This window comes from Neolamprologus brichardi, chromosome 6, assembly GCF_056152115.1.
Source record: "Neolamprologus brichardi isolate AB-2024 chromosome 6, ASM5615211v1, whole genome shotgun sequence".
NCBI lineage: Eukaryota > Metazoa > Chordata > Actinopteri > Cichliformes > Cichlidae > Neolamprologus > Neolamprologus brichardi.
Window position 1 is genome coordinate 28,236,342 of NC_142109.1, and position 15,296 is coordinate 28,251,637.

General features: G+C 40.2%; 2 protein-coding genes across 2 annotated transcripts; one reads left to right on the forward strand and one right to left on the reverse strand.

The window, feature by feature from the left end:
* Window positions 1–683: 683 nt before the first annotated feature.
* syngr2b (synaptogyrin 2b) lies at window positions 684–9,904 on the forward strand. Its single transcript, XM_006790685.3, has 4 exons — window positions 684–946; window positions 4,894–5,131; window positions 6,889–7,025; window positions 7,596–9,904. Exons 1-4 carry the CDS (start codon window positions 827–829, stop codon window positions 7,884–7,886), a joined length of 786 nt encoding a protein of 261 aa, XP_006790748.1. The 5' UTR covers window positions 684–826; the 3' UTR covers window positions 7,887–9,904.
* Window positions 9,905–9,973: 69 nt separating this feature from the next.
* tk1 (thymidine kinase 1, soluble) lies at window positions 9,974–13,691 on the reverse strand. The gene is made up of 7 exons (XM_006790684.3): window positions 13,429–13,691; window positions 13,264–13,295; window positions 12,755–12,868; window positions 12,086–12,179; window positions 11,398–11,487; window positions 10,998–11,117; window positions 9,974–10,682 (listed from the first exon to the last, which is right to left on the reverse strand). The coding sequence occupies exons 1-7, from the start codon at window positions 13,498–13,500 to the stop codon at window positions 10,503–10,505; spliced, it is 702 nt and encodes a 233-aa protein (XP_006790747.1). The 5' UTR covers window positions 13,501–13,691; the 3' UTR covers window positions 9,974–10,502.
* Between the last annotated feature and the right edge of the window lie 1,605 nt (window positions 13,692–15,296).

The window sequence follows — 15,296 nt, forward strand, 5'->3', positions numbered from 1 at the left end:
AAGTTTGAAGGCATTTTTGATGCTCAAAATGTGGTTTTAGTGTCAGAGATAGGTTCTAGTTAGGTTTAGGCTAAAGGTTAGGCATTCATTTTTGATGGTTAGGTTTAGGGAACGCATTATGTCAATTAGATTTACTCACTTAGATATAAAAGGCAAGTATGTGTGTGTGTGACACTTCATGTACTCCACACAGAACTACATGAAGTGCAAGTGTTCAAACATTGAACGATAGAGACACACAACAGTGCAGCAGAAAAGTGCAACAATGGGTTGTGCAAAAAGACTGAGCATTGTGCAAAAAGTACTTGAAGTAATGGGATGTATGAATGTGTGTGTGTGTGTGTGTTTGTTTGTTTGTTTGTTTGTTTTTCAGAGGCAAACTTATTTGTCCCGCTGGCGTTTCCATATCTCATCAGTTCTGATAGTTTGTCTGCGTTTTTGAGTCCTTATGTTGACGCTGTTATTATTATCATTCTTATAGTTGTTATGATCGTATTATCGCGATGGTTGTTGTTCTCTCGCTGAAGACTCCAGTGAAAAAATAGCCGAAAACGCGCAGTAAGCGTCGGTAATCCTGAGCGGACCAATCACAGTAGCTAATAGTATACTTCGCCACCAAGTTTTGTTACGACGTATTTTCCGCTGAAGAGTAACTTGGCCACAGTTTTCTGTGTAGCTCCGCCCCTTCTGCGCACAGCCGCTAGCTCAGGTGTCTCCGAGCTGGTCCCACTTGAGTGCAGGAGGCGGCGGTAGCTGGTAGTTTTAGTCGACTGTGACCGAAGCGTTGCTTTCCCCTTAGGTCTACTCGCACCGGAGGATCGGCTGAATGGCAGACATGGAGGAGACGGGCGGTGTAAGTGCGTACGGAGCTGCGCTCGCAGGAGGAGGTTTCGACTTTTACAAGTTTATCCGCCAGCCTCAGACCATCGTGCGCTTTCTCAGCTGGGTGAGTGCTGTTTGTGTTTGAAACTGAAGGTCCAGCGGGGTATGTGAGCAAGTCCGCGCACAGAGGTGAAGAGATGGGATATGTTGTTAATACGGGACAGCGGTCGGCTTTGTGCGCTTCCTCCGGCGGGCGTCGTATTTACAGCAAGACTCTCCGTGACAGCGCCGCAGGTCACCCCCGCTGCTGCTGACTGAAAACTGCACTTCCGGGAAAACACTACCTGCCAGATATCGGCATTAATAATTATCTCCTTATAATCCACGAGATTACATTCTCATAATTTCACTTCACACAGCGGATGGAAGTCGATGTTTTTAAAAGTCTTTATTATTCGAGGCTGAAGCGACAGAGTAGGTGGTGTTTGCATTAAAAAGGGGAAATCGTGCTGAGAGAAAGTTCTCGGAACTTTTACAGCCCTAATCACCTGTTGCTGGGTAAATCTTGAGGCACGCAGAATTTGTTATGCGCAAAGTCCTAAATGAATCTCAATGAGACCGTCGATATAGTGAAAAACATACTGTTGTGCAACCCTGAGTGACTGAGCAGACACCGAAGGACCTTTTTTTTGTCCTTGAACACTTCCTAGTTGAAATCGAGCTACTACGTCTCCACAGAATGTACTAAGCTTGACTGTCGTGTGCTTTGTAAATGAAGATTTATATTCTCCCGTGAAGGACAGGCCCGGGCAAAGACGAGCGCACACATTAACCTGCAGAGTGAACAGTTTTTAGTGTGGCAGATGAGGACAGACTGTGCCCTTGGCTGTAGCTGTTGTCTGTGTGCATGTGTGTGTCAGTGGTAAACAGGGGCTAACAGGCAGGTAAGGTGACACCCCCTACTCTGTTATGTTTGGTAAATGTGTGCTACTGATCTCCCCATCTGACTCGCACACATATGCAGTGCAGCTGTGCTCATCTCAGATTCTTCCAGGCTGGATCACTGTGTATCTCTGGTGATTTTAATCTTAGAAAATGACACCTGCATGTATGATTGCACATAAGAGTCGCACACCTGGTCCTGGGACCAGTGTTATCATAGTTTTTATTTAACTTTTTCTTTCATTTTCCATTAACGCTGGCATGGATTGCAGAATTGTGTGTAACAAATGAATTGTGTACCAGTGAATGGAATATGTTGCCCGGCTGTTGTAACTAGGCAAAAAAAAATTTTAATACAAAAACTTTTGCAATATCATTCAACACAGTTTAACCTTTATTGGAATACCGCATTACCACATAGTGTGCTCCAAAACATGGGAAAAGGAGAAGTGCGAAACGCCTCCAGTTCCTCAAAACTTTCCAACAACATGATTGTGGAATTTATCTTCCTATTTTATACCAGTTTTCTTAGTAAATATGACTCACCTTACATTCAGTCATCTTACTGCTTTTCGTAGCTTCTCCAGGGCAAACTTCCTGCATGCCTTCCTGAGTTTGCACTTATAATTCCATATGATTGAGAGACCTTTCTAAGTATGAACAGCAACTGTTGTTTAAATAACAGTTTTGACCAATCTGACCACAAACTAAAGACATTTCCTGTATAAAGGGTATGTCCAGTTGTTTCTTTTCCACAGAGTCTTTATATTTTTGTTATTTTGATCACTTGTATTGTTACATATTTTTGCACACCTGTTTGTTTTTGGGGTTTTTGTTTGTTTGCTTTTTGGGTGGAAGGGCTATAACAGCCTTACCTGAAACAAAAAAGGGCATACACTCGCTCCTGGCCATTAAAAGCGGCTACACCTTCCCTGACACAGTATATTTGCAGTATATTTATGTAACTAAATGCGCGTCATTTAGGTTTAATGCAAAAACAAGTCATCCAAACACATCTTATTTGTGTTGCTTATTGACAACTGAAAGTTAGAATCAACATGTGACACTTGTGCGTCATTTGTTATTCATTGGACAAACACTTTCTGTTCTTTTAAAAATGTACAAAAATTTCCATCTACTCCTCTGAAAGTCCCCGTCTTACTTTTGTTCCATTTTAGGGAACCCCCCCTCCCCGCTTTTCACTTCTCCAATGTCTCTGTCTGCAGCTCATTTTCTGTATCGTTGGTTTCATCCCACCAGCAGGACTTTGGCCTTCTTTCCCTTCCCACCAGTTAAACAGTCTCTCTCTGTCCTCCTCCCAGATCTCATTATAAGCAATGTTAGGAAGCTGGTGGCATCTCAGGAATCACATGGCAGGCAGCTGCACTCAGAAGTAGGTCACATGGTTAGGTGGGTAACCAGAGCACAGAGAAGCCAACCACGGGACAGCCTGTCAGAGGGAATAAACACTCCACATACTAACATGAAGGAAAATCCATATTTCAAGAATTGATAGTAAGAAAAGATGTTATAATTATGTAGCTTGTCCATTTCCCACAAAAGTCACCTGCTTTTGTGACTTTGTTGTTGCTAAATAGTGTCATTTCATTTTGATAGATGTGGTGTGAAGACAAGACAAACCTGGGGGTGTTTGCTAACTTTCTCACATGAGTTCTAAAACAAGGCCTCTTTTTGATCCTACTTCCAGCTGTTGCATACAAAAACACATTATTGAAGAATTGGCTGCTTAAAAAAGTATTTTACATGTTGTCTTCATGGCTACAGCACATTATGTATTTTTTAGGAACTTTAATTTTTCATAAAGTTAGAACAACGGCTGTCTGGAAGGAGCTGAAAAGGTCATGTAATGCCTGCAAAGAGTTAAACACCTTCACATGTTTGAAGGTCTGAAAAACAAATAACACTTGAAAGCACAAAGTTCTTTACTTGCCCAACAGGTTTAATTTTTGATCTGCACGCCAACGTTCTGTAAGCTACACTGAACTCACAGATCCAAAGACAGGTGAAGATCTTTTCTGGGTTTTATGTTTATTAACAACAGCATATCTAAAAAGCAGATTGTTGTTTTTCATCCATTTTGCCAATTTTGGTGACCTTCACTCTAAATATCCAACCTCTGCTTGATGCAGAGACACAGACACACAGTGATACAGCACTTCTTTAGTACTGACACTGATGTCGTTGTTGGGTTCTTGGCAATACAAAGTGTCGATCCTATACCAGTGTAAAATTCATAAACTTTATTCCTAACTATGAGCTAACATCAGACATGGCATAAAAAATGACTGAAACAAAATGTAACAAGTAAATAAATACATAAATGTAACTATTCATCAGTTACTTAAATAATGCATAGTACAACCAAGAAAACTTATTTGTATTTTTTTGTCATTGTAGTTTGGTATGAGAGTCATTTCTGCGTTTTCCTGTCGTTTAAAGTCATGCTGGTTTCTCTCCTCTGGTCTGTTTCACCGTGTGCATGATGGGAGACAAGTAAAGGATGATAATGTTACTGTAACTGACAATAACCCTGAGAAATGTTAAAGAGAGAGCGAGCGAGAAGCTGACAGTGAGAGCTGCAGCTGCATTTTTATCGGGTTTTCTGGGGGGTTTTTTCTTCTATTTTAAACCACGAAGAAAAAAGTAGAACTTGTTGGTTTAACAAACCTAAAGTATCTCTAAACTGCTCACACAGTATCTCCGTCTAGCCTATTGTAGCTCTCCAGGGCATAGTTGTACATGCCGAACATCACATTGGATGAATTTTATTTTTAAACAACAATATTATACTGGTGGATTTGCGGCACATGTTACACATGATAGAAAAATATCTGTTTTTGTTGACTCTTAGCTTATTGAATTCGCTATGAGCGTCACAAGTTTATATGTACATTAAGTCAAACAAGATCAGCGTAAGACTGGACACCTCTGCCAGGGCTGAGATATCCCTACACATCATTCATAAATTGAGTCCAGGAGGATGTCTGGACCCTGATTAGTTTGAGATATTTTGAGCGGCGCAAACATCAGCTTTTACCAACAATTCCACATTTATTTACTCTTCATTCGTTTTCATTAATGCCCGCCTTCTTTTCTCTTTTTCTGTAGATTTTTGCCATGGTGGTGTTTGCCTGTATCACAGGAGAGGGCTACGTCAACACCCCCTACGAAGCTGAAGCCAAATGCATCTTCAATCACAACGACTCGGCGTGTCATTATGCAGTCGGTATCGGGGTGATTGCTTTCCTGGCATGTGTGGCCTTCCTTGTGTTGGACGTTTACCTGCCTTTTATGAGCAACGCAGAGGAGAGGAGGTTTGCTGTCGTTGCTGACCTGGGATTCTCTGGTGAGCATGAACGTTTATTTTTTATAAAGATTGCACAAGGAAGAAGAGACTGACAGAAAAACCCGAGGCAATGACAGGCAAAATAATTGGTGGTGATGCAAAGTGGTTTGTGTGTTTGCAGAAGCGTGTTTACAGCCTGGTGCAAACATAGTTTCAGCCTCTAGATGTAATTTATCTATTCGTAGCAGCTGTAAAGAGGGCGAAACCATTTTTATAACTCACTCATTTGGATTCTGTGAAGAGTTAAAGTTGGCTGCTTTGATTGACAGGTGGCTATAGGTGATTGCTATCTCCTGGGCCTCACCTTTGCTAATTAGAGTCACCGAACTGTAAAATGGTAAATGGCCTGTATTTGTATAGTGCTTTTCTAGTCCCTAAGGACCCCAAAGCGCTTTACACAACCAGTCATTCACCCATCCACACACACATTCACACACTGGTGATGGCAAGCTACATTGTAGCCACAGCCACCCTGGGGCGCACTGACAGAGGCGAGGATGCCGGACACTGGCGCCACCGGGCCCTCTGACCACCGCCAGTAGGCAACGGGTGAAGTGTCTTGCCCAAGGACACAACGACCGAGACTGCCGGGGCTCGAACCGGCAACCTTCCGATTAGGCGAACTCCCAACTCTTGAGCCACGATCGCCCCAACTGTACCCTCGACTCTGTTTGTGCTGTTGTTTCCCTTTGGAGCATCTGTCCTTGGGAATATGAATTACCCACTCCTGACATAGAGGGAAGGGTCGCTACATGTTAATACAAAGTAGCGCTTAGTGATCACCTTTAATCCTATAGTGCAAGGGTGTCAAACATAAAGGCCCAGTGACCAGAATGGGCCCAATAGAGACTCAAGTCTGGCCCACTGGATGGCTTTGGACAGTGTGCAATGTGGAAGGCATAGATTTTTGCATTTTAACTGTGTTTACATAGGTTTTAGATTTATTATTTTTTTCTACGGATAAAGAGCTCTCCTATTGCCATTCATACTACACCAAATTAAGATAAACAATAAAATAACAGAACATTTCCCGATTTTGAGGTCAGAAATATGTTTCTTCTTTCATTCATTTCAATGACGTAGATAAACTGAGACGTATTGTTGAAATGGCGCTTCTTTGTCTTTTTTTAAAGATAACTCAGGGATTTTAAATGTGCAGTTAAACTTGGTTCTCTGAATCATTTGCGTCCTGATGGGAGTGCTCTCTTTCAAGATGATACTCGCATCCACTTGGCGTGAGCTAAATGGCTACAGCCTTTGCAGTCATCACATCGCAAACTAATTGAGCATCTTACGGAGATTATAGATTGAAGTGTTTTCACCACCATCGTCAAAAACGCAAGAAAGCGAGTGATTCATGCATTCAAGCTGTTCCTAAAGCGTGAACGTCTTCATGTCGAAAGCCTCTGAGTGTTGGTGTAATCTGGGACAGGCTGCTGACTGTTTTCCTGACATAACGCAGCATTCATCATTGCAACATTAGACGTGGAATGAGCTGCAGGGTGGAGGAGGAGTATGACCTCACATATTCAGATGAAAATAAACAGACATCGGCTTTCCACAGTCAGCCATTCTTCAGGAAAACAAAAGAGTGTTAGTTTGGAAAAACGGCGCGTTTTCGTGTGAACAGATGGAGACGGGGGAATCCTGTTGTTTATCTTTTCATATCTGTATTTTCAGCTGAACCCTTCTGTTCCTCCATCCAGTGAGGAAAAGGTGATCATTTGTGCGTCTGTTTCTCTGGATGTTTGTTTTAGGAGTGTGGACCTTCCTGTGGTTTGTGTGTTTCTGCCTGTTGGCCAGTCAGTGGAGTAAAACTCCCGATGACCACTCAATCCCCAAAGACGCCGCACGTGCCACCATCGCTTTCTCGTTCTTCTCTATCGCCACCTGGGTGAGTGGGATTGCGGCTTTGATTTAGTCACTTTATCATTCAGTAAAATTTCGTTTTGAAAGTATTTTGTCGATATTTTGATTGTGTACTTGATGTTGTACTTTTTTCTGATTTAAAAGAGTGATTTAACATTTTAGAAAATGTACTGATTCCCTTGCCAAGACTTAGATGTGTTTGTTAACCCCAGTCTTGTAGCTTTTCATTAAAATTAAGATAACGGTGTATCAATGACAGAGGATAAGGAAAAGCCTAATAAGTCCACTCTAAAGAGCTGCTTACATCTTGGTGCCAGATACCACAGAGCCCCTTCAAATTGTATTTCTATTCCTCAGCAGGTCAGAGCTGCTTCTGGCAGAAAACAGAGGTTTAACACTTTAGGCAGGAGTGCTCAGTGTTTTTGGCTCATCAGTCCATAATGAGTGTCTCCCATTAATTTTTTAATCTTGTGTAAAATTTGCATTATTTCTGTTATTGCTGAAAAATTGCTCATCGGCCTCTCGTGTGATTAGGTACTTGCACATTTTTCACAGAAGCTTGAATGACTTCAACATTTTTATTCTCATCATGCAGGGAATCCTAACATACTTCGCCCTGGGTCGTTTCCGCCATGGTATAAAGGATGTTGCCATCCCTACCTACACGGAGACGGTGCCGGATATTGCCACCCCTTATCCTCCAACCTATGCCCCCACCTCCTACAATCCCACTACTTACGCCCCCACCTCCTACAATCCCACTACTTACACCCCCACCACTTATACAGCCTATCCCAGCAATTTGCCTGACATCCAACAGCAGCCTCCTCTCGCCCAAAACCTCCCGCCCAAGGTAGATGCCGGCTACCAGCCGCCCAACTACTGAGACAGAGGGGAGGTTACATGGGCCAGGTGGTGTTCGTCTATCGATGGACTGACTGCAGTTGCACTGCACACCCGCAGAGCTATATCATATTGATGTGGTTTCACGCTGATTTAACGATTTAACGGAGCCTGAGCAGTGCAACTCCATGTTAGAGAAGAGGAACACTGCTGTTTACGTCGGTGGGTCTGTGATCAGGTCTTAAGACATCAGGCTGACTGCTGAGATTAGTGCTGATGATTGGGTAATCTGACCTTTGACCCCTGTGCGAAGATGCAACTTTTACCTCAAATGAGCAGATCCTGGAGGTAGAAGAGGGTCACATAATGTGACATTATGAAGAGTGCTTATGACAGCCACAAGTGGAAGAGGCCAGCATTTAATGTGTTGCTCATGAATCTGTTGGAACTTGAGGATATGCATTTATACAAACAATTCACAAGTAAAACTGCCATTTTCATGGTTGTATGTGCCTGATTATATTTTCTTATTTGGTCATACGTTTTGTTTTGTTTGTTCAATTTATTAATCCTGTGGAAATGCAACTAGTTTACGAGGTATTAATTTAATTAGCAAATGCGAGTTGACTGTTAGTGTGAAAAACTACTGTAAAGCCAAATTCTGACGGAGTTGTATTTTGTGAAACTTGGGAGTCTACATACAACCATAAAATTATCTATCCATAAATTTATTCTTTTCCCTGAATTTAATCAAGTCTGACTGAGGCAAATAAAGCCGATTTGTGTTTGTAAAAAGTTGGTTAAATGTTTCCAGCCTGCAGCAGCGTTCATTGGACTTTGATCCCACCTTTAAGATAGAGAAGAGGGAGGAGACTCCACACAACTATGCATTCATTGAACAGATTTACCATATCCTAATACAGACGAGTAATTTATTAACTGCCATTTACAATGCTTTCTTGCTAGCCTGTGAACAGATCAGCCTCACACTTCCTCCAAGGTCTCAGTGACATTTTGTTTCCTCAACACTGATTATTATCTGCTTCTCGGTGTACACTGTGGGAGAGGAAATATACCCAGTGTGTTAGAATAGTTACAGAATAAGTGCTTAATTTGCAACATGTGCATCCACCACATACACTTAGAAAATCTGGGGTTTTGCAATGTTGCTTTGTGCCCAACAATGTTTGCTGGTTTTTAATCTCAGCTGTTGTCGATCTGATTACACTCAAAACTTGGCCTGGCATCAGTTTTGGGTGTGCAAACTCTGAATTGTCAGTTGGATGGGCTCATACTCACTAAACATTGTTCTTATGCTTCTGCTTTTATATCTGTGGATGGGGAATAAGGTTTGTTCCTTTAAAAATGTGCATAAATTACTGAAGCCAACTGTATGAAAACATTGCTTATTTATCATTTGTGCATCAAAGGGAGAAATTTGAATGACATATGTAAGATGGTGATTAAATCTTGAAGTTATTTTAAGGTTAAGCAGCTGTGCATCACAGCTGCCCTCACTGCTGTGCGTGAATGATTTTTGTTAATTTCCATACTGTTGAAAGTTCTGAAATCAAAATTGGCAACCTGTAGTTGTCAGTGAAAGGAGCTTGAAATGATTCAACTATATTTTTTTCTTTAACATTATTTCCTATTTGCAGCTTCAAAAGTAAGCCATATCTGCCTCAGTGACAAAAATGTAAAGTGTGATTATTTGCTGCACATATCAAGTACAAAGTATCCTGCATTTGTGCTTTTGCTTAAACGTTAATCATAATTGGGTTAACGCACATAGCCTCATGTTTTAGATGCGAGACTGGTTTGATTTGCATGGTCTGCAAGTTTTATAAACACTGATCAAATTGTGCTTGGTTCATTGGTTTTTCTATCATTTCCTGTTTTGTTTTTTTTCAGTTTGTTCTTTTGCCTTCATGTCAACGTCACAGATGCACAACTGTTGAATAAAGTCATAGGTTCAGGCATCTTGTGCATGCTGCGTCATTCATATGCTGCAGTAGTACAAGTTTAATATAGTTGGCAGAGGATATGCTGTACTTTCCCATCCCAACTTGACGGCTCACAGCACAGCCTTTGACTCTGCCAGGATTTAAACAGGTTATTTTAGGCCTCAGATGCTTGTGAGTGTATTTAATTACATATCACAGTATGCACTAAACATTTACATCTTAAAAGCAAAGAATTCCGCAGAAATGGCAAAGAGTTTAACCACACATTTTACTTGCAATATATAGTAAAACGTTGAGTCTGTGTTTCCATTGAGTATGGCCTTGTGAATGTCAGTACATTTGTTAAACACCTTACATTTACTAATGCTACAGTTCAAGATGTCAAAGGCAACCTAAACAAATGTTACAGATATCACCAAAACACTGAATTCTGTGACAGCAGGTTGTTTACTTAGATTCAAGGTTATTAAGTGCGTCAAGTAAATAATATATATATCTATCAAATAGACACCAAATACAAACCAAATAATCTGATTTGATCAAATTCTTTAGCAGACATACAAATAATTAAAGATTCAGTTATTTCAAATATTGCAGAGTAAAACCCATTTACTCTGCAATCTGCTTACATACACACACACACACACTTAATTAAATGTCTCAACTTGTGCACCAAGTCTTTGTTTGTTTCGTCTTCAGAGGTGTAGAGAGGAGAAGAGCTTCCTGGGAACACCGCTGTCCACGAGTTTTCCTATGAGGGCATTTTGTGGAGTTTCGTTCCTGAAGGGAGAACTGTTCTCTTTGTCAACCATCAGACCTCCGTAACACTTTCTGCACACCGCCTGATATTTGTCCGCTCCACCAATCACTTCCACCTGTGACACAGACAAGACTTGATAAGTATACAACAGATTTATTGCAGACTCTCCATCTCCAACTCTAAAGCACTGGAGAAAATACAGGAAATGGTGAGAAAAATTCTCATTATTTTATATCACTGGATTTTCTATGGCATATTTTCATTCGTTGCTCATCAAAGAAGGGTTAGTGCCAGTTCAATCCAGAATCACTAATTAAATATAAGTGAACACTTTTGTTTTTAATATATTTACTACATACAGACACTAAGTCTGTCTCATCACCACCCTTTGAAGAGTTCTTTTATCACAGCCTTAGTTATGCCTCCTCACCTCCTTTTCAGCTCCTATCCTCTTGGTGTAGGCAGCTTCTTTGAAACACTGCATGCAGACAGCGTGGAGCTTCACTACACTCTCCGCCAGAGGAACAAGGTTCAGGATGTTTCCAAACGCCTACAAGAATGTGCAGGGCAGCAGAAAGGCACAGTCAATATCACTGAATGAACAGAGGTATAATTGCATTACAAGAAAAGAATAGACACAATGTAGTGTGGAATAATGAGCGCATTGAGCCGTCTGCATCAGTGCTGCTCCTGCAGATTGTTCAGCGTTTCCTTAAAAATGTTCATCATCTGGGACATTTTGTTACCCCTTTTTTCCAGAGCGGTGCTTGGTGTTGCCCTGCAGCAGCCACAGTCTACCTGTATCACACTGACATGTGGACACTACTCACCTTTCTCTGGAAGGTTCCATCTAAGGCAGCTACAATGATTGTCTTCCCCAAATTAGCCATCTCCTCACAAAACTCCACAGCATCTGGGAACTGCAACATGAAGGAAGCAGAGAGTATTTAATGAAGGTCTCTATGGAAGTAAAAACCTATTAAATCAAAGAATTCTGGTCATTCAGGCTAGTGCAACTGTAATTCCTCAGATGGCTGACAAAGTAACAAAACAAGATTCAGTGATGACCAATTTTAAATAAATTGAAAATAAGCTAAAATGTAAGTTTAGAATAGCCTATAAGAACATATCAAATGAAATTCAGAAATTACTTTAAATATTTTAAATCCCAAAGTTTAAGAAAATGGCTGAAAAAAGTAAAAATATATTAAAAAAAATAACTAAAAATAAGGCTAGAGAAAATTAAAAAGAAAAAAAATAGCACAATGGCTATTAAAATTTTAAGAGTGTAAGAAACCAAAACAACAAAACTGAATAAACCCAATATATTAGTTAAAATGGAAAAATTAAATAAAAACAAAGTAAATGTCTATCAAAATATCTAATAAAAAACAAGGACTTTATTTTAAAGTCAGAAAGGTAGCAGTATAGGATTTTTTTCAAAAAAGGAGAGGAAAAAAAAAAAACAACAAAAAACAATGGGGTAAATGTAAAATGTAAATATATAGAAAGACTTACAAACTGTCCTTCATCGATTCCAATCACACAAGCTCGCAGTGCCAGAGGCCGCACATCCTTCAGACAATTTGCTGGTACAGCTTCCATTGTGCTTCTAAAAGATGTACCATAGAGAAGAAACTTAACTTCAGACAGATGATGTGCACAGTCATTGCATTTGCTGTGACTGACCTGCTGAAATATTTACACAATCCATTTGCACACTTAACTCCTCCACAGGAAAATGCACATCTGAGAAGTCTCACCACTAGAGGTCAGCTGGTGCTAACGTGTCATAACTTGGATTAAGGTAAAAGGAAGCAGCAAACGCAGCTTCTCCTCTATTTTTATTAAAACTCACCTTTTAGAGAATTACTTAATTGCTGTATTCGTTTGATGTTCATTATTATATGAAGACAATAAGTAGGATTATGCTTTCAGGTGTTCTACCTCTGCTGTATAACAACAAAATTATTGTTAAGAACTAATGTGTCCAGGAAGAGCACTTCCAGCCTAAGGTGTACTTGTCGGAAAATTGCATGCAGCTGTGCACAAATTAAAAATGAACTACTAAGCAAAACTGCATTGGGCTAATGTCTCCTCTTCCTCCTATTATGAAAACCAGAGGGTATTTCTGTGGATATGAACAGCTCAGCTAAACAACAAGTAAACAGAAAAAACGAGGCTTACTTGTCATGAGTGGCCATGCCCGTGTCGGAGTACCGCGTATCTTTGGCATATTTGATCACCAGGCAGTTGTACTGGGCTATCTGGAAACGGCGCACTCTTCTCATCAGTTCAGTGCTGCAGAATAAATAAAGTTTGCAAACATCACTTAAAGCCGATGTTTATTTTCTACATGGACATAAAACTATAGTGCAGACACTATACACGTAAGCGCGGTAACGAATGCTACATGACATGATTAGTATGAAAATAGTGCAAAAATCAGTGCACTGGTCGTTAAAATGTACCATATGCTGTATTAATGTGTATCAACTGTACGCTGTACAGTAACATGAACTGTTTTTATGAATGGGAGCCGGATAAACAATGCAGAATTTGGCGGGAAGTTTTGATTTGCGCGGAAAATCTTGATATAGTTTGCTTTAACATAATTTTACACATTGGACACGTAAAAAGCTGGCTAATTAACGCTTCTAAAATGCTTTCTTTAGGTTTATAAGTGAAGAACCCACCTTTTGCCTGAAAACATCGGTCCAAAGATGACCTGCAAACGACAACAAAGAGTCGACGTTAGGAAGTCGGTTAGATAACAGTTTTTATCACCACAGGTATGCACTGTTTAAAGTTATTTATATTTTCTTAATTACCTGAGGGTAATTTCTGTTGTATACACCTACCTGAATTTGTCCCCGGGCTTTCCTCGGTGAGTTTGGTAGGACTCTTGGAAAATCTACGCAGTCCATGTTCATTTAAAATACACAATAACTTAGTAATAAAAAAAAATAAAAGACAAAAAAAACCAGGTAATTACAACCGCTACTATCAACAAAACGATATCGTAGTCAGAAAACAAGAAGTTGAATTTGCCGCGCCGGCAGTTGTCGGAGGATTTATCCACAGTTCCACCAATCAGCACAGAGTCACGTGATATAGTTTGCGCCAAACAGGCTCAACCGCTCATGTCTGCCACTATTGACCAATCAGAGCCAAGAGGGGTGTTTCGTTAGCCTAAAAAATGGAGGGCTAAAGAAAAGTTCTCTTTTTTAGGCTAAAAGCGCATAATATTATGCAAATTCATACAATGCCATCTTACAATGCTGTGATTGCAGCCATTCCCCAACTCTTTGTGAATGGTACTCATGGCAATTGATCAGTGGGTTTTGGTCAGTGGTTGTTGATCAATGGTCATGAGAATTTGCATAATTAAGATTAAGGAACTGACCTCACAGCCCATTGTTCCTTCAGTGGGCTGTTTTCAGTCATTATGCAAATGTACTGTTTATAAGATTGGGGAAACCTGCAGTCAGCTGAGACTGAAGAAGTCACTTGGATGAGTGACGAAACGTTTCTCCCAGAAAACGCTACGTCGAGATGAACAGATGAACTTTTGGAGATTTAATAATTTACAGTTTTATGTTAATATTTGTAAAGTAAGACCCCTATGCGCTTACGTAAAATAATGTAAGTAATGTTTGTAAGTTGAGTATAAAAGCAAAAGGTTTTGTTTCATATATTTTATGCATTAACATACAAGGAGTATCTACTGTAGATGCATGAGGTTAATTTTACTCGTTTGATATAATTGCAGGGCCACTTGATGACATTTCACTGTAATATACACTGGCTTGTCAGTTTATTAAGTACAACGGTTCAACTGGTTGTTTGCACAAGTATTGAATCATGGAAGCAAGGTGGTCAAGACAACCTGTTCAAAGAAAGTTCAAAGAAAGGTGATCATAAGTATTTCAGAAACTGCTGGTCTACTGGGATTTTTTTTTTACTTTGATGGTTCAAAAACGAGAAAATATCCACTGGAGTTCTCTGGGTGAAAATGCCTTGTTGATGTCAGAGGACAATGGCCAGACAGCTTCAAGGTGATAGGAAATACAACTCAAATAACCACTCGTTGCAACCAATGTGTGCAGAAAACGTCTTGATGCATTCTCAATCATCCAGGAAAATAAATCTCCAAAAGTTGATTCTGTTCATCTGGACGTAGCGTTTTCTGGGAGAAAAGTTTCGTCACTCATCCAAGTGACTTCTTCAGTCTCAGCTGACTGCAGGTTTCCCCAATCTTATGAACAGTACATTTGCATAATGACTGAAACCAGCCCACTGAACTGTGTGCAGAAAAGCATCTCTGAATGAACAACATGTGGAAGCTAGCGCAGGAGACCACACCCGGGCAACCCTGTTTCATCTAAGAGCAGAAAACTGAAGCTACAGTTCACATTGGCTCATCTTAATTGGACAATAGAAGAAAAAATGAAATGGAATTGGAAAAATGCTGCCTCGTTTGTCTGCTGAGAGATTCAGATAGGGCCAGAATTTGGATGCATGCCTTGTATCCATGGTTTTATATTGTATATTTTCTTGACGAAGTTTGACCCCCTTAGTAGCAACTGAGCATCATTTAGGCACCACCTTATTACAAAGCTTGTTTATTTATTTATTTTTTGTCTTCATCCCTTTTATAAAAACAATGATATGTATATGGAGTTTAGTAATTATTATCTTTGGTGTTTATGAAACAAAACAGTGGGCC